The sequence below is a fragment of the Ornithorhynchus anatinus genome, chromosome 5, assembly GCF_004115215.2.
Source record: "Ornithorhynchus anatinus isolate Pmale09 chromosome 5, mOrnAna1.pri.v4, whole genome shotgun sequence".
In the NCBI taxonomy this organism is placed as follows: Eukaryota; Metazoa; Chordata; class Mammalia; order Monotremata; family Ornithorhynchidae; genus Ornithorhynchus; species Ornithorhynchus anatinus.
In genome coordinates, this window is record NC_041732.1 from 75,129,827 (window position 1) to 75,149,414 (window position 19,588).

A 19,588-nucleotide genomic window follows, 5' to 3' on the forward strand; every position below is an offset into this window, starting at 1 on the left:
AAATACCAACATTATTATTATTATTATTATTATTATTATCGTCTAGGTGGGCAAGGCCCCGAGGGAGCAAAGCGGGAGAATTCCTCGCCCTTCCCCAAGCTGCAGTTCCCCGACAACACACTAGGGGGAGAGCTAAGGCAGCCAGTCGGTCAGTCAGTTAATCGTATTTATTGAGCGCTGACTGTGTGCAGAACGTTCATTCATTCAGTCGTATTTACTGAGCGCTCGCTGTGTGCAGAGCGTTCATTCATTCAATCGTATTTACTGAGCGCTCGCTGGGTCCAGAGGCGTTCATTCATTCAATCGTATTTACTGAGCGCTTACTGTGTGCAGAGCTCTTCGGGGAGTAGAATGGAACCCTATAACAGACACATTTCCTGCCCACGGTGAACTTTCGGGGTCTCATCCGATCCCCTTGAAGGGTCTGGGGGACCAGTCGTGGCTGGGAGGGGCGAGAGGGAGGAGGAAACGGGGAGCCGCAGGGTCCCCGGGGCCCAGGCAGTGACGTTAGGGGCCGCAGAGCACGGTGGCTAACGGGACGCCTCGGACAATAAGTTGCTGGGAAAGCGGTTGGCATCGCCCGATGATTGACTTAGTACAGTGCTCTGCACATAGTAAGCGCTCGGTAAATACTACTGCATGAATGACTTACGCTGCCCCTGTCTCCCAGCCCTCGGGAAGCCAGGGAGGAGGAGACACTGGGCCCTGTCCCCGAGGGACTGGTAGCCTCATGGGGGAGACAGGATGCCCATGCATGCACACACACACGCATGTGCACACACACACGCACACTCCCGCACTCACAAGCATGCACTGAAGAAGAGAGGAGGCACCAGAGCCCAGAGAAGCATCCCCGAGGCCCTGAGGCTGGCACCCCAGGAAGGCATCCCGCCCAGAGGTGCCTGCGGTGGCCTGGGTGGCCTGGGCTCCGAAAAGGTCCCCACGCCCCCGTCCCGGGCGGCCGTACCTGTGGCGGCTCGTAGGGAACCATGACGCTCTGCCGCCCTGTGACGGGGTCGTCCACGTACTGGGAGAGGTTGTTGCCTTCCACGCGGATCAAGTGGCTCGCGGGGGCGGACTGTCCTGCCACCGGAAAGCAGATTCAGAGTAGGGCGGTTTCCTCTCCCCTTCCCTCTCCCCCTCTTCCTGGAGGTCTCTCGGATCCCTTCTCGGCCGGCTGTCACCCATGGGGACCGACCAAGTACAGTCAGATGACTATCTCTGGGCGACAACCTCAGATGACCCGGGGAGGGGGAGGGGGAAAAGCGAGGGATGGGGAGAGGAAAGAGGAGGGGTAGAAATGGAGACAGGGTGGGGTCCGGAAGCTTCTGGAGTATACGGATCAGAGCCAGACCCTGTGCAAATGAGAAACTTCCAAGAGTCCAGCCTGGGACCTGCAGCTTTGGGAATGAGGGGCCGATTTCTGTCCCACCAGGCCTAACGGATGGAGTCCAGGCCTGGGAATCAAAAGACCCGCATTCTCATCCCAGTTCTGCCACTGGCCGATCGGGTGGCCTTGAGCAGGTCACTGAACCTCTCTGGGCCTCAGTTTCCTCATCTGTAAAATAGAGACAAAATCCTTGCTCTTCTCCTCTCATAGATTGGGAGCTTGCCCTGCTGTTGGTCTAGTGGAAAGGGCTCTGCTCTGGGAATCGGGGAACCTGGGTTCTAGTCCTGGTTTGGCCCGTAGCTGGCTGAGATGGGTGAAGCCCACCAACTCTCTCTTGTTGCTCTCCGGGTCCCAGAGGAAACACCACTGGCAGGGACGAGAGTGCAAACCAGCGATAGCCCACAGTGCCAGCATCAACTCCTCGGATCAGGTTCATTCAGTGTACCTGACGGGAGATTCCAAAGAGCACGGGCTTTGGAGTCAGAGGTCATGAGTTCGAATCCCCGCTCAGCCACTTGTCAGCTGTGTGACTGTGGGCAAGTCACTTAACTTCTCTGTGCCTCAGTTACCTCATCTGTAAAATGGGGATTAAGACTGTGAGCCCCACGTGGGACATCCTGATTCCCCTGTGTCTACCCCAGCGCTTAGAACAGTGCTCGGCACATAGTAAGCGCTTAACAAATACCAACATTATTATCATTATTACCATGGGATTGAAAGTCCCTTGTGGTTAGCACAGTGCTTGGTGAAGAGTAAGCATTTAATAAATACTCTAAGTGCCTAGCCTTCACCAAGAATCCCTTTTGGGTACAGTATACAGTGGTCTTGGCTATGAATCTCTCCCGAGCAGCCTCGCTTCCTGCAGTAGAGGGTCCCAGCTCGCCAATCCCCAGCTGCCCCCTCCCCCTGCCACCTCCATCCCCAGACCTCTGCTCAGTTATCCTTCCTGTCCCCAGAATTGAGTTCCCAGTGGAGTCATCAGCTGCCTCTTCTCTTAGCCCCCTCAGCCCCAATCCCCTCCAACCCCTCCCTCCCCACAACTCTAGGCCATGGAGCCTGCCCCCTCCCCATCCCCCTTCTCCTCCACCCAAAGCTCTCATTCCTCTGTCTGGACTCTTATCTGCGATTTTCTCTCCCCCAAACTCAACATAGATCATTATGTGGGGCCAGTGGGTCGGTCCCCATCCCTCTTGGACCCTCACTCCCCGCCCTCCCCTCATCTTGGAGAACCGGGAGGCCGACCCTGCTGGGGAGGAGCTTCTCACTTACCTCTCTCCAACCGGGACAAAGCCGGGCCCGACGTGACCCTGCAGCTATCGCTGCTGCCTCGACCTCCCGGCTGGCTCCGCAGCTCCAGGGAAATGAGGGGTCAGCATCCCCACCATGACCCTCGCCTCCTAGCTCTCCCTCTGCCTTATTCCTGCCCCTCCCTCCCTCCAGGGTGACCCCAGCTTGACCCAGATTACCATGTGGGCTTCCAACTGCCAGTTTCCCCTGGCCCCCACCCCCATCGTCGGAGGGCCGGGTGGCCTGACCAGTTGAGGCCGAGGTCCGGATGGACTGGGCCACCATCTGGATCCGGGCACAGGCTGGGGGTTGGGCATCACGGACATCCCCGGACAGGGCACCAGGTTTGGTGTCACAGCCGATGTGGTGCCAGAAGGGGAGGACTGGCTAGGGAGGCATCGTGGCCCAGGGAAAGATTCAGGAGTTAGGACTGGGTTCCTATCCCCTGCCTGGCTCCTCTGCCTGCTGTGCTTATTGTGGGCAGAGGATGTGCTGTTTATTGATATATTATACTCTCCCAAAAGCTTAGTACAGTGCTCTGCACACAGTAAGCACTCAGTAAATACAGCTGACTGACTGAGACCTCGAGCAAGATACTTAACCTCTCAGGGCCTCAAGTTCCCTGCTATAAAATCAGGGATCATAGCACCTGACACCTCTTTTAGGGTCATCTATACAAGATCAAATGAGATTATTCATTTAATAGTAATTGTGGTATTTAAGTGCTTATTATGTGCTTACTATGTGCTAAGTACTAAGCCCTGGGGGAGATACAAGCAAATTGGGTTGGGCACAGTCCCTGTCCCACATGGAGCTCACACTCTTAATCCCCACTTTATAGATGAGGGAACTGAGGCCCAAAAAAGTGAAGTGATTTGCTCAAGGTCACACAGCAGAAAAGTAGCGGAGTTGGAATTAGAACTCGGGTCCTCCTGACTCTCAGGTCTGTGCTCTATCCATTAGGCTATGCTGCTTCCTGGGCTAGGACCCCTCCCCACCCTCTACCCTCTCCCCAACACTGCCCCAGAGCCCCTTCCCTGCTGCCTATTCTGGAAAAGTGAGAGCGCTGCCTATGCTGCTTATTCTGGAAAAGGATGAATTTTAGAGTTGGTAGTGAGGTCTCCCGGGAAATAGGAGCATAGCACAGTGGAAATAGCCCAGGCCTGGGAGTCAGAGAACCTGGGTTCTAATCCCAGCTCCACTACTTGTCTGCCCTGTGGCCTTGGGCGAGTCACTTAGCTTCTCCGTGCCTCAGTTTCTTCAATTGTAAAATGGGCATGAAATACCTTTCTCCCTCCTACTTAGACTATGAGCCCCATGTGGGACGGGGGCCGTGTCCAACCTTATTGACACGTATCTATTCCAAAGCTTAAAACAGAGTAACGCAGAGTAACGCAGAGTAAGCACTTAACCAATACCATAATAATAAAGGGAGTATAAGAAAAAGTGGTTTCTTTTCCAGGCAGATTTCCCCTAAATCCCACACCAATAAACAGCCGGCCTTTGTTTCAAAGTCTCCCCAGCTCTGTAATACGTGGCTTCACCTTAAAGCTAAACTTCCGATTTGCTTTAAGTGTCCAAATAGTCCAGGCACAAATATATGTAAATGGAAACTACCGCATTTACTGGGATGATAGGCTGCCAGTACCTCTCCTCCCCCTTCTTACCCTCCTTGTTCAAGCTGGAAATGGCAGTGCCCACCCTCCCTGAAGATATGGGACCGTGAAATGGAAAATTCACACTTTCCTCCACCTTGCTGTCCTGTCCCGCCCTGCCATGTCTTTGTGTGTCAATCCAGCCATGCCCCTACCGTTCCCCCCGGGGTGGCTCTTGGTAACCTTGAAGGGGATAGGGGTCGATGGGGGTGGAGTAGGGGCCCGGGGTCGGTGGGGGCTGTGGTCGGAGGGGGGCGGTGAGGTCAAGGGAGGGTCAGAATTGAGGGGGGGCAGTGAGGTCAGTGCTTACCATCATTGAAGTCCCGCCCAAGCTCATGGTTGGGGCAGCGTTTCACCACCTCAGTCACGTGCTCGGCCTTCTTGTAGACGGGCATAGCCCGGACAGCGGTGCCCGGCGGGGGCGGCGCAGACACCTTGATCTGGATGGGGCACGTCTTGGCGATCTGACAGTACAGCTTCTTCAGCAGCGGCGAGTACTGGAGGGACGGAGGGAGGGAGGAGGGAGGGGTGCGAGAGAGCTGAGCCTTGGCGGGACAGGAAAGGAGGGAAGAGGCAGGCAGAACCGGCCAGCGGCAGAGGGGACCACGGGATGGGGTGAATCACGTGCCCGCCCACTTCCCACTGGCCCATGTGACCTTGGGGAAGTCACTCCATGAGCTTCAGTTTCCTCAGCTGTGGAGGTGGTTCACCCTCCACACTTCGACCCCGGGGCCACTGGATGGGGGCTGGGCGGCTGTGAGTGTCTGACCATTGGTAGGACCATTGGTGTTGCCTGAGGGCTTGCCCTTGGGCCCTGGAAAAATACAACTGATTGATTGATCTGGTAAAATTTCCCTACCTATTACTTAAAGCACTAGCTCGTACACTGCGTGGCCCGGTGTAAAGAGCACAGGCTTGGGAGTCAGGGGATCTGAGTTTTAATCCTGGTTCTGCTACTTGCCTGCTGTGTGACCTTGGGCGAGTCACTTCACTCCTCTGTACCTCAGGTATCTCATTTGTAAAAGGGAGATTGAGACTGTAAGCCCCCACGTGGGACAGGGACCGTGTCCAACCCGATGTCCTTATATCCACCCTGACTCTTAGTACAGTGGCTGGCACATAGTAAATGCTTAATAAATAACGCAATGATTATGACCGGTAGAGCTGCAGCACGGACCCTGGGGTTGGGTTACTAATGCACATCTTCGCTGGCTCACAGGGGAAGCGGCAGGGAGCGAGCCTCCCGGAGCACCCCTGTCTTCACCTCTGCCTCTGACAGAGAATAAGACTGGGTAGAAGAGCAATAGCCAGGGATGAGGAAGGGGTATCCTGGATGCTTGGCTCAGGCCGGATTCATCATTGTCTTTGCCATCAGTGGACAGAGCACTATTTTAGGTGCCTACTGTGAACAGAGTGTTGTTCTGAGCCTCTTCTGTGGGCAGAGTTTAGAACTAGGGAACCTGCTGTGGGCAGAGTATTGTTTTGAGCATCTACTGTGTGTAGAGAGTTGTACTGGGAACCTAGTGCGGGCAGGGTGTTGTTTTGAGCATTTATTGTGTGCAGAACAGAAAGCACTCAATCAGCTAGCTCCCTCCTACCGAATCTTGCCGATTACGAACTCCAAACCAGCTGGCACACAACTCCTCCAACACCAACCTTTCCACTCTACCTCGATCTCGTCTTTCTCGCTGAGACCTGTTGCCTCCCTTTGACTTAGAACTCCCTCCCCCTTCCTATCTGATGGACCATTACTCCTCTCATTTTCAAAGTCGTCCTAAAATCACATTTTCCAAGAGGCCCTCCCTGACTGAGCCTCATTTCCCCGTCGAACCCCTCCCTTCTGCATCACCTATGCGCTCGGGTTTGTTTTCCTAAAGGACCCTTGATATTCACCCCTCTCCTCACCCCTCAGCGCTTATGTACATATTCTCTGTAATTTGTTTAAATGTCTGTCTCCCCTTCTAGTCTGTAAGATCCTTGTGGGCAGGGGCTGTCAAGACCTACTCTTTTATATTGTGCTCCCCCACCCGCTTAGTACAGTGCTCGGCACAGTCAGTGCTCAAAAAATACCATTGATTGATTGATCGATTATTATGCACAGTGTGTTGTATCGGCGTCTCCTGAGCGCCCTGGGAACCTACTATATGCAGAGCACTGTTTTAAGTTCTTACTGTGTGCAGAGCTCTGAACGGAGCACCTTCTGTGGGCAGAGCACTGAACTATGCAATGAGGGATATACAGAAGAAGTGAAAGGTGTGAAAAGCAGCACAACCTAGTAGAAAGAGAAAGACAGTAGTCCTGACCATCAGAGGATCTGGGTTCTAATCCTGGTTCTGCTCCTTGTCTGTTTTTTGACTTTACTTCTCTGTGCCTCTGTTTCCTCATCTGTAAAATGGGGATTCAATACCCGTTCTCCTCCTACTTAGATTGTGATTCCGGTGTGGGAAGGAGACAGTATCTGACCTGATTATCACCTGCTTATCCCAGTGCTTAGTACAGGGCTTGGTACAGAGTAAGTGCTTATCACATACCACATTATTATGATTCCTGCTTTTGAGGATCTCACAATCTAAGGAGGAAGCCAAACGATGTGAATGAGTGAGACGAACGAACCCGTGTGAATAAGTAAATCGGTAATACATAATAGGGAAGAACAGTTAAGTGTCTGAAAGAGCTGAGTTGCCCAAAGGACTGGTATAACTGGGAAGTGGGGTGGTTGGATCAGGGAGGACCTCCTGGAGGAGTCGCCTTTGTCAGAGGCTCAGGAAAGGGGGCTGTTTGGGAAAAGCTATGATGGTGCTGGTGTGGCCTTCTGGAAGGGGGCATACAGAGCCCAGAACCTTTATCTTTCCTTTCCTACCTATACCTTATTTAATGTCTGCTTCCCCTACTAAACTGTAAGCTCCTTGAGGGCAGAGATTGTGTCTATGAACTGCATTATACTGTAATTGCCCAAATGCTTAATACAGTAGTCTGCACGCAGTAAGGACTCAATAAATAGCATTAATTGATCGATCGACACCCCGTTCCCATCTTCCCCAGGAACCCCTCCTCTGCCCGACTCCTGAAGCGGCGGGCAGGGGTGAGAGGGTGGTCCAGGCTGTGTGAAACTGTCCCTCAGAGCCCCAGAGTCCTGGTCAGGGGCAAGCCAGCATTCGGAGGGTTACACTCAACGTGCCCCGACAGGCCGCTCCGCTCAGAGATCCCAAAAATTCCCCCAGAGCTACGGGACGTGCTCTGCTCCGGTCGGCCCCTCGGGCAGACGTGCCAGGACAGGTCGGGCGGAGCGGTGGGGAGGGAAGGAGGAAGCAGGGGCCGGTTCGGGGCCCCAGTCCTTCCCTTCCAATTGGGCCAGGGGCTTTCTCTGGGAGCCGGCTCGGCCCGCGGATCCCAGAGATCATTTCCGGGACGGCCCCGTCCTAGGGCAAGGTGGCTCACGTGGGTCAGGCAGGGCCGATGGCCCTGGTGCAGCTCAGACCCTGGGGGTTGCCGGAACCCTGGGGGGCCATGGGCATGGGGTGGAGGCAGGGGATGGAGGGGAAGAAGGCCCCTTCAGACCTGAAGTCCCTCACCTTGTTGACACAGACTGCTTTGCCCCTACTTTTGCCAACTGGTGAGCGTCCTCTCCATTGCCCCTCAGATCCTGCACTCCCCAACTACTGGCTGGGGATTCTAGAATCCCAGCAGTAGGAGGGAACTTGAGTTCATCCAGTCCAGACCTCTGCCTCCTGCCAGGTCTCTGTCTAACCTATCTAGGGCAGATGAGTGCCCGTTCGTTCCTTACCTGACTCGGGGCCCTCCTTCCCTCTCCTGGGCCCCTGCTTCACCTCCTCGGCAGTAAGTTCTTTCATAAACACAACGACACCTCACCCACTGTCACTTCAATCTGTTTCCTTCTGGTCAACATCCACATAGGATAACCGGTAAATTCCCTTCCCCATTAAAACCCTTTTGAGCCACAGAGGACAACTGGTCATTGTCCTCCCCGTTAAGACCCTTCCAAGCCACGGAGGATCAATGATCAGTCTCCTCCTCATTAAAACCCTTCTGAGTCATGAAATTGCTTGCCTCAGCCTTCTCATCTTTAGGATAAACGCCCCCACTTCCTTTTACCCTACCTCCTAGAACTATTTTCGGTCCCTTAAGCATTTTTGTCACCTCTGCTAGGCACCCTCTCTGGAGGTTGCTGTAAAGTGGGGTCATGATTCCCAGAGCCAGGCTCCTTCCCCTGGATCGACGACGGGCTGGGGTCTAGGTTTGAATCCTACCTCTGCCAGTAGTCTGGGGCTCCACTAACGATCATCTAAGGGGTTTGTGAGGAGGTCAGGGCCAGCGGGAATCCCAAAGACAGCTGGCTAACGGAATGGCTACAGAGGCAACTGCCTGCCAAGGTACGACGCTACGGCTCAGCACTGGCACACTCCACCTCCTCACCGTCCCTCGGTCTCGCCTATCCCGCCGTCGACCCCCGGGCCACGTCCTCCCGCGGTCCCGGAACGCCCTCCCTCCTCACCTCCGCCAAACTGATTCTCTTCCCCTCTTCAAAACCCTACCTGAAACTCACCTCCTCCAAGAGGCCTTCCCAGACTGAGCTCCTCTTCTCCCTCTACTCCCTCTGCCACCCCCCCTTTACCTCTCCGCAGCTAAACCCCCTTTTTCCCCTTTTCCCTCTGCTCCTCCACCTCTCCCTTCCCATCCCCACAGCACCGTACTCGTCCGCTCGACTGTATATATTTTCGTTACCCTATTTATTTTGTTAATGAATTGTACATCGCCTCGATTCTATTTAGTTGCCATTGTTTTTATGAGATGTTCTTCCCCTCGACTCTATTTATTGCCATTGTTCTTGTCTGTCCGTCTCCCCCGATTAGACTGTAAGCCCGTCAAAAGGCAGGGACTGTCTCTATCTGTTGCCGACTTGTTCATCCCAAGCGCTTAGTACAGTGCTCTGCACATAGTAAGCGCTCAATAAATACTATTGAACTGGGTCCTGTGTATGAAAAACCCTCGATTACCACCGCCCTTCCCATCTACTCTCTCGATCACTCTGTGCTCTGCAGGAACACGACCAGCTGTGCGGACAGAGTTCCAGTGTCTCTGCTCAAACCGCCAGCACATGGCAGAGTGCATAGAGCATGGGCCTCGGAGTCAGAAGGCCATGAGTTCTAATTCTGCCTCTGCCACTTGTCTGCTGTGAGGCCTTAGGAAAGTCATTTAACATCTCTGTGCCTCAAGTGTCTCAGTAAGATTGAGAGTCCTGTGTGGGGCAGGGACTGTGTCCAACCTGATTTCCTTTCATCCACCCCAGTGCTCAGTACGGTGCCTGGCACACAGTAAGCGATTAATAAATACCACAGTTATTACAATTATTATCAATTCCTGTGCACAGGTATCCGGTACCAAAATCTCCGGCCCAAAGCTCATGGATCATTCTTAGCAGATGACTCCAACACCAAAGTGTGTTTCTAATCTTATCCATGATCTCCTCTGAGGGATCCAGGATCCCTGCTCCTTGGGAGAGATCCCTGGGCAGCCAGGGCCCCCGTGGCCCTGAGGCCTCCAGAACCTGACCAGCCCTGGATTGCCAGATGGCCAGGCTGATGCTTCCACTTTCCCCTGGGGCTCCCCAAGTGCAGGGTGAGTGGACAGATAACATTTTCCCAGCTTTCCCAGGTGGCAACAGAGGCTGGCAAAAGGGTTATTGCCATACCGGGGAGCACTCAGTGGTGACCCGAGGCTCCATCGTTTTCCAGAAAGGATCCAGAGTGGCTCATCTGCTGTCTGACCCCTGGCCCTCCTCCTTCCCCTCTCAATCACCAGCCACATCAGCAGCTGCAGCAGCAGCAGCAGCAAGATCAGCATTTGCGGAGCAACTAATGTGTGCACAGCTTTATACTGAGTGCCCACTGCATGCAAAGTACTGAAATAGGCAGCATCTGGGTGTAGAGTACTGAACTAGGATCCTACTGTGTGGACAGCACTGAACTAGACACCTACTGTATGCAGAGCACTGACCTGGGCAGCTACCCTATGCAGAGCACAGTAACGAGTGCCTTCTTTGTGCACAACACTCTGCAGGTTGCCTGCTGGGTCAGGAGAACTGAACTGAAGACCTAATCTGTCCAGAATTTTTCACAAGGCTCTGGGAAGAATACAAAATAGAGTCAAGCCCCGACCGTTGAGAAAATACTTCCAGCTCCAAGTGGACGGCAGTGGCCATGCGAACTCTGAGGTGAATCCTCCATGCCGTGCTGGCTCCAGCCCCCATTCCTCCTGGACTCTAACAACCAGAGTGGGAGGAGCAGGGCATGGGGGCAATGGAGGCATTTTCTCCCTTGCTCCCTGCGCACTGATTCTGCCCTTGAAGGAGACACCCTCTGTTTCCAACAGTGAACGAGGGATAGGTTTGCAGGAGGGGAGAGCCCAGCAGGGTTTCCGAGAGGCCTGCATCGAATCCTTGCCAACCTCAGACAGGCTGTCAGTCGCGGTGCCAAACTGCATGAGATGATGCAGAGGATGATGTCTACCAACTCTTTTTATATCGTTAGATGGATGAAATGGAGACATCATCCCAATGTCTTTGACCTCTGTCTCGCTGTTCTGCTGAAGAGCTACAAGCCCATTACGTTCATCCTATGTTCCCATTATCCAGGTGAGGAAGCTGAGCCTCAGAGGCTAGGTGGATGGCCAAAGGGCGGGGAAGGTATTTCTGGCTTCTGTTCTCCCAAAAGTATGGCCTAGTGAAAAAAGCACTGGGAGTTCCAGGGCCTGGGTTCTAATCACAGCCCTGCCCCCGGCCAGTTGTGTGATCTTGGGCAAATCATTGAAAATCATTGAACTTTTCTGTGCCTCGGTTTTACCATATGTAAAATGGGGGTGAAATGCTTGTTTTAAAATTTTTTTATGGCATTTATTAAGCACTTACTATGTCAGGCACTGTACTAAGTACTGGGATAGAAACAAGCTAATCAGGTTGGACACAGTTCATGTCCCACATGGGGATCACAGTCTTTATCCCCGTTTTCCATGTGAGATAACTGAGGCACAGAGAAGTACCTCAAGCTCACACGGTCCACTCCACAGACAAGTGGCAGAGCTGTGACAGAACCTGTTCTCTCACTCCGAGACCGCTAGCTCTCTGAGAAGCAGCGTGGCTCAGTGGAAAGAGCACGGGCTTTGGAGTCAGAGGTCATGGGTTCGAATACCGGCTCGGCCACTTGTCAGCTGTGTGACTGTGGGCAAGTCACTTAACTTCTCTGTGCCTCAGTTACCTCATCTGTAAAATGGGGATTAAGACTGTGAGCCCCACGTGGGACAACTTGATTCCCCTGTGTCTACCCCAGCGCTTAGAACAGTGCTCGGCACATAGTAAGCGCTTAACAAATACCAACATTATTATTATTATTAGCTCCATGAGGGAAAGGGACTGTATCCAACCAGATGAACTTGTATTTACCCCAGCACTAAGTATAGTGCTTGGCACCTAGTAAACTTAACAAATACCACAGTTAGTATTATTATTATTAGTAACAGTACAGTGTATCTTGCTCACTAAGCCCCAGTAAATACCACTGATCAATTGATGGATCGATTAATTGGTGCAAAGCTTTGTAAAAGGTTTTGCCTGCAGTCTGGCCTCTCTGAGATTGAACTCTGCCTCATCCCAAGACAAGCACATAGCAAAAATGAATTCAAAATGCCAGTCCCTGGGGTCAGCTCACCGGTGGTATATACTGAGCACCAACCGAGTGTGGAGCATTTTACAAAGACCTATGGAGAATCGCCGAAGCAATTCCCATGTTCCCTGAATCCAGGGAATTTAATGTGAGAGACGGTCAAAAACGATTTACCCATAGTAGAACCAGGAGAAGGAGCCAGGATAGATAACAGGTAACAGGTCAGGATATTCCGGGATGCAGTAACTGAAGAAATCACCGGATGTACGACTGAATATCGTATTTTACGTTAATGGTGACTCATAGGATGTTGGGAATCAATTAGGGGAAGCTTCTTGGGGGAGGTGGGATTCAGTAGGCTTTGAAGATGAGGAGAACTGTGGAAGAGTTGAAAGGGAAGGGCTCTAGACTGTAAGCTCATCTCTAGACTGTAAGCTCGTTGTGGGAAGGAAATATGTTTATGGTTGTATTGTCCTCTCCCTAGTGCTTAATACAGTGCTCTGCACACTGCGCACTGTGCACACTGTGTGCTCCACACACAGTAAGTGCTCAATAAATAAGATGGAATAAATACAATTGAATGAGGGCATTCCAACTTGAAGGGACAGTGTGGAGGAGAGGTCTTAGGTGGGAGAGTTGAGATCAAGGCCTGGTGAGAAGCTGAGCTAGGGAGGAGTGAAGGGTGTGAGCTGGGGGCGGGTGTGGGAGTAAAGAGAAGCTGCATGACATGGAGAGAGCTGGAGAATGAGAGAAGAAAGTGACTGAGGGAGATGGGAGACCTGGGGGAGAGAGAGAGACAGAACAGAGCCACTATTTGAGCTGGGGGAGAGTAAGAGAGGAGAGCAGCTGTGCGAGAAGGGGAAAGCTCTCGGGGGAGCCAAGCCAATGACCAGAAGTTTTTGCTCACCCCGGAGGAAATCCTGGGCCGTGCCGGTGGTCTCCAAACCCCACTGCTGCATCTAAGCTTTTCCTTCACCATGCGCAATCCCTCCTGGAATCTGAGCTGCCGGGTGGGATCTGGCCCCGGCTCTTGCCGGGGAAGGGGTTATCTCCCTGCGGGGATCAGTTTTATGGTTTCCCAGAGGCCCTCGGGGCCAGCGTTCGAAGGCAGGAACCGGACCCATAACTCATGGCCTGCGTAAACAGCGGGGACGGGAGGAAGGAGGTGATCATGGTTTCGTGGCTCTGCTGCTTCTGGGCGGGTGGGGTGGATGAGTAGGTAATCCGGGCATAAACACAGCGAGAAAGCGGGACCCTTCTCCATCAGCTGGTCTCCCACCCGGCCAGAAGGACTCGCCTCATCATCATAAAGGGTATTTATTGAGCAGTGGGAAGAGCACTGTACTAAGCACTTGGCAGAATACAATATAACAGAGTTAATAGACATCATCATCATCAATGGTTTTTGAGTGCTTTCCGTGTGCAGAGCGCTGTACTAAGTGCTTGGGAGAGTACAGTATAACAAAGTTAGACATCATCATCAATGGTATTTGAGGGCTTACTCTGTGTGCAGAGAATTATATTAAGTGCTTGGAAGGATACGATACAAAAGAGTCGGTAGACAGCATCCTCTTCAGCATCATAAATGGTATTAATTGAACGCTTACTGTGTGCAGAGCACTGTACTAAGTGCATGAGAAAGTCCAATACAGCAGAGTTGGCAGACTTGTTCTCTGGACTCACTGCTCAACAGCTCCGATTGGCGGGTCATTCTTCTGGTGAAGATAACTCCATGAGGAAGGTTGAGAAATGAAGTCCCGAGGGAGTCTCTGGCCACTAACAAGCAAATAGGCTAATGCTTCCATTCTGTGAAGGATCATTTCTGTCCAAATAGTGGAAAGTGGGGAGGGTGTGGCCTAGTTGATAGAGCATGGGCCCGGGTGCCAGAGGACCAGGGTTCGAATCCCGGCTCGCCTCGCCATTTGTCTGCTGTGTGACTTGGGCAAATCACTTCACTTCTCTGTGCCTCAGTTACCTCATTTGAAAAATGGAAAAATAATAATAATGTTGGTATCTGTTAAGCGCTTACTATGTGCCGAGCACTGTTCTAAGCGCTGGGGTAGACACAGGGGAATCAGGTTGTCCCACGAGGGGCTCACGGTCTTCATCCCCATTTTACAGATGAGGTAACTGAGGCACCGAGACGTGAAGTGACTTGCCCAAAGTCACACAGCTGACAAGTGGCCGAGCCGGGATTCGAACCCATGACCTCTGACTCCAAAGCCCGTGCTCTTTCCGCTGAGACTGTGTCTTAATTTATTAGCTTGTATTTACCCCAACTTTTAGTAGAATGCCTGGCACATAGTAAGCGCTTAACAAATACCATAAAAAAAAAAAATGAACCTGGTTCTGGGAGTCAGGAAACCCAGGTTTCCAACCCAGCTCTGCCACAAAGCAGTGCTTTCTGGGGCCTTTCCCGTTGGCCAGAAAGTTTCTGACAGAAGAACCAGCAAGGGTGTTCTGCAAGATGGGTGGGCCCAGAAAGAATCCTGAAAAACAACTGGACCAAAATGGGCAGTGAAGACTGCAGTTACCAAGGCAACCATCTGACAAGTCCTGCCTGACATTTTGCCCAAAAATTGGACCTGAGAGTAAATAATAATAATAGCCAAATAACCACTGGTATTTATTGAGTGCTCACTATGTGCATAGCACTGTACTAAGCACTTGGGAGAGTACAATCCAACAGAATTAGCAGACATGTTCCCTTCTCCAAAGTAGCTAATAACAATAATAATAATATGATGAGAAGCAGCATGGTCTAGTGGAAAGAGCAAGGGCCTGGGAGTCAGAGGACCTGAGTTCTAATTCTGGCTCTGCCAAATGCTTGCTGTGTGACCTTGGGCAAGTTACTTAACATCTCTAATCCCGGCTCTGTCACTTGTCTGCTGTGTGACCCTGGGCAAATCACTTCATTTCTCTGTGCCTCAGTTACTTCATCTGTGAAATGAGGATTGAGACTGTGAGCCCCACATGGGACAGGCACTTTGTCTAACTCAATTTTCTTATATCTATCCCAGTGCTTAGTACAGTGCATGACTCATAGTAAGTGTTTAACAAATATCATCATTATTAGAGAAGCAGTGTGGCTCAGTGGAAAGAGCACGGGCTTGGGAGTCAGAGATCTTGGGTTCGAGTCCCGGCTCTGCCACTTGTCAGCTGTGTGACTGTGGGCAAGTCACTTCACTTCTCTGTGCCTCAGTTACCTCATCTGTAAAATGGGGATGAAGACCGTGAGCCTCACGTGGGACAACCTGATTACCCTGTATCTATCCCAGCGCTTAGAACAGTGCTCTGCACATAGTAAGCGTTTAACAAATACCAACATGTTATTATCTCTGTGTCTCAGTTTTCCTGTTCTCCCTCCTACTTAGATGTGAGCCCCATGCGGGACAGGAACTGTGTCCAACCCAATTCACTTGTATCTACCCCAGCACTACGAACAGTGCTTGACACATAGTAAATGCTTAACAAATACAATTAAAATAATAATGATAATAATGATAGCATCTGTTAAGCGCTTACTATGTTCAGCACTTAGAACAGTGCTTTGCAGAATAAGCACTTAACAAATACCATTATTATTCTTATTATTAATATGTCCCAAGCACTGTACTAAGCTCTGGGGTATAGACACAAGATGATCAAGTCAGACACAGTTCCTCCTCCACAGGGTGCTCACAGCTCACAGGGGAAGGAGGACAGGTGGTGAATCTCCATTTTAAAGATGAGGAAATTGAGGAAGAAAGAAGACAAGTGACTGGCCCAAGGTCACACAGGAGGCAAGTGGCATAGCTGGGTTTAGAACCTATTTCCCCTGACTTTCAGACCCATTTTTTTTCCACTAGGCATCTTTTCCACTTAGCACTGTGCAGCATCCCCACCCACCCACTTTCTCATTCTATGCTTTGCCTGGAGGAAACATTACCGGCAGGGATGAGAGAGTATGACCGGCACTTTGCAAAGTGCCAGCTGGTTCTTCATCAGGTTCTCGGGCTGAAAGTCTCAGGATCCAGGTATATCCATCGCACATGGTGGGAGACTCCCCCGGTAAGCATCCTATGGGCAGGGCACGTGTCTCCCAGCTCTGTCATATTGTACTCTATCAAGCACTTAGAACAGCGCTCTGCACATATAAAGTGCTCAATCAATACCATCGATCAATTGATTGAAAAAGGAGAGTAATGAGGTCCAGCACTGGCCAAGGAAAATCTGAGTTGTTGCCAAGTAAGGCAGCACGTGGCAAAGAGGCCGTCAGATGGAGTGATTCAGTTGCCCAAGACAGACTGGAGGCCCAGAGGACCATTTTAAGGAGACTGCTCCAGGAGAGAAGAGGTTAAACTGCTCATCCCTTCCCCTCCTCCCTCCCGAACCTTCTGAGTGTGGGAAATCCCATAGGATTTCAGCAGTGAGAGAGGGAAGGAAAACGGGTCACCACCAGGGTTGGAGGACGTGATACTAACAGAGGGGACTATTAATTAAGGAGTCTGTTACCAAAGTCTGGGGTTCATCTAGCTTTGATCCTCTGCCAGAAAAGCTGCCCAAGAAGCCAATCGCCCCTTTTGCCCTGGAGAATGGTTCAGCAGTCCTCTTGTCCAGCCCCCAGCCTCCAGGCAACCATACGATGAAAGCTTCATCACCTGATCCAAGTTCCATCTGCCTGCTGGCCAAGAAATTCTTCCCCTTGTCTAACCACATGCTTTCTTGCTGCAGCTTAATTTAATCAAGATTCTTTTCAACCTTCCTGCTGTGAAATCTTCTCTCCTTGGGGTGCGTGGGTTGGTGGCTACTTCCAACGATCCTGCAACTGGGTGAACCGTCATTAATTGTAAGTTCCTGGAAGGCAGGGGCAATGTCATGGGAAAGCAGTGTGGCCTTGGGGTCAGAGGAGCTTGGATTCTAATACTAGCTCTGTCAACTGCTTGCTGTGTGATCTTGGGCAAGTCACAACCGCTCTATGCCTCAATTTCCTCAACTGTAAAATGGGGATTCAATACCTGTTCTCCTTCCTGCCGCTACAGCAACGGCAAGTGGGAATTACCAACAGACGTCACACTGAAATGCGATTTTCCCTCTGCAGATGCTTTGTCATCTGACTTATTTCCATTTATTATTATTTGTAGTAGTAATAATTATTATTATTAATAATAGTTGTGGTATTTAAGTGCTTACTATGCGCCAGGCACTGTACTAAGAACTGGGTGATATAAGCAAATGGGATTGGACACAGTCCTTACCCCGCATGGGTCTCACAGTTTCAATCCCCATTTTATAGATGAGGTAAATGAGGCCCAGAGAAGTGAAGTGACTTGCCCAGGGACACACAGCAGACAAAAGGTGCTGGGATTAGAACCCAGTTCCTTCTGACTCCCGACCCTTTGCTCTAACCACTATACTATGTTAACTCAAGGATGGAGTGTGTGGCCTGTGACTGGATCCCACTTGGGTCTGGGATCTAGCACAGGTGGAGGCCTGCTGCCCTCCGAGAGACCAAAGCAGGTATTGCCCTGACAGACCAAGGCAGGGAGCTGTGGGATCTCCCTGGCAGCCACTCAAACCCCCGCTGCTCTCCAGCCAGACCTCGAGGAAGGAAACTCTCCGCATCAGCTGATGGGGTCTTGTGCAATGTTTGGGATTCTGGGCAAACAGCTGGTACTTATTTGATGAACCCTTTCGCCCCAAGGTAAGAAGGCTAAGGGCCAAGCTCCCGGAGAAGATGCCCTCTCTAAACTCACATCTTCCCTGCTGATCTCCACACCGACTCTGGGCCCTCCTCGCCGCCTCCAGGCTTAGCCACCTCCTAAAGCCACGTCGTCCCGCTGCGGGCCACCAGTCACTCTCGGGAATTTGGCCCGCGGAAATTTGGCCAAGGACTTTCCTCTCAGGCCTCAGAGCCAACCTCGCGGTGGAGTTGTGAGGCAGGAAAGCACCACCGGAAGGAAGCTGTGCCATCCCAATAGTCATGATCTGAATCCATACTAGAAATAATCACCACCTGATGTCTCTGTGCTTTTCTTTATATAACTCAAAACTCTTCACACAAATGATCTCATTTAGGCTCAGGATGTCCCTTCGAGGTATGTGCGGTGGGGGACGGTCTCCTCATTTTACTAATTGAAGAACCAAGACTCAGGCAGAGGCGGCACTGGTCCAGATCAGATGGGGAAGCAGAGGTCAGCTCTTCAGGCTACCCAGCCTGCTCACTCTCTCTCCCCTGCAGACAGAACTGGTCTCCCCTGCACCAAATCTCCACAAGTAAAGCCAGTCCAAACCAGTGCCTCCTTCTCACCTGACCCTCTCAGCTGCTGAGGTGAATTGATTTCTATAGATCAGTACTAGCCATGACTAACCATTTTGGCTCCCCAAGTCCCACTCCTCCCTGCTCCTCCATAAGATATTGACATAGTTGCAGGGAAGAAGTCTTGGGGCTCAACCAACTCGCCCCCTTCTACCTCGGTGATTTCTTACTACAGCCCAGCCCTCACACTTTGCTTCTTTAGCTCCAGCTTGCTCACTGTACCTCGATCTCATCTATCTCAGTGCCAACCCCTTTCCCATGTCCTCCCTCTGGCCTGGAACTCCCTTCCTCTTCATAAATACCAGAACACCGCTCTCAGAACCTTCAAAGCCTTATTAAGGCCACATCTCCTCCAAGAGGCCTTCTCGGATTAAGACCTCTTTTCCCCAGTTCCCTCTCCCTTCTGGGTCGCCTATGCCCTTGGATCTGTACCTTTTGAGCACTGGAGAGTCACCCACGCTCAGCCTCACAACAATTACTTATATATCTGTCATTTATTTATTTCTGTTAATCGGTCTCCCTCTCTAGATTGCTAAATCCTTATGGGTGGTGAGCTCTCTACCAACTCTTTTGTACTGTATGCTCCCAAGAGCTTAGTAGAGTGCTCTGCACACAGTAAGCACTCAATAAATCCTATTAATTCATCGAATGACTGGGGCTGGGATGACCAGAGCTCCAATTCTCTCTGTCAAGTGGACCCACCCTCATCTTCCTGAGGGTCTTGCTTTAGGGTTTCTCCGGTCAGCCCAAGACCACTGAGGCTGGAGGGAGGGGCCAGTCTGGGCTCCTCAGGGGCTCTCAGCATCTCGGGGTCATCCTGGATACTGGAAAGCAAATCCACAGGCTGACTTGGGGGCTTGGAGGAGGCCTCCGGTGGCTCAACCCTTTGACCTCATGGATAACCTATCAAACCCTCCACTGGACTGGACACTGGAGGATCCCTTGGGCCTGGGCCTTGGGGCCACATCAAGGGTGGGGGCGGGAGGAAAAAGGGGGGTTCGCTCCCAAGCCAGGTGTTAACATGCTGACAGATTCTGTCAAAGGATCCTTTCATGTCAACATTCTTGGGCAGTCCCCGACACGTCTGGGGAACGAAAATGCGCGGGAAGGGGGGCATTGTGGTAAGTTCTTCGGTAACAAATTCTCTCATTATGCCATGTTATGACACGGATAAATCTCTGTTAAATAGCAGAGCAATCGCCCTGCAGCGGGAAAGGCTGCAGCTTGACGCAGACACGTCTCCTCTGATAACCTTATCGTGTCTTAACAGCTCCAGGATCCT

The 19,588-nt window shown here is 51.6% G+C and overlaps 1 protein-coding gene across 2 annotated transcripts in view; it reads right to left on the reverse strand.

The window, feature by feature from the left end:
* The window catches only part of TP73 (tumor protein p73), a 112,149-nt gene that overhangs the window by 19,659 nt on the left and 72,902 nt on the right, over window positions 1–19,588 (reverse strand). For both annotated transcript variants that reach the window (XM_039912094.1, XM_039912095.1), the window contains exons 4-5: window positions 4,643–4,829; window positions 968–1,083 (exon numbers count right to left, since the gene is read on the reverse strand). In XM_039912094.1, the coding sequence (XP_039768028.1) occupies window positions 968–1,083; window positions 4,643–4,829 (303 nt within the window). The remainder of the gene's footprint in view (window positions 1–967; window positions 1,084–4,642; window positions 4,830–19,588) is intronic.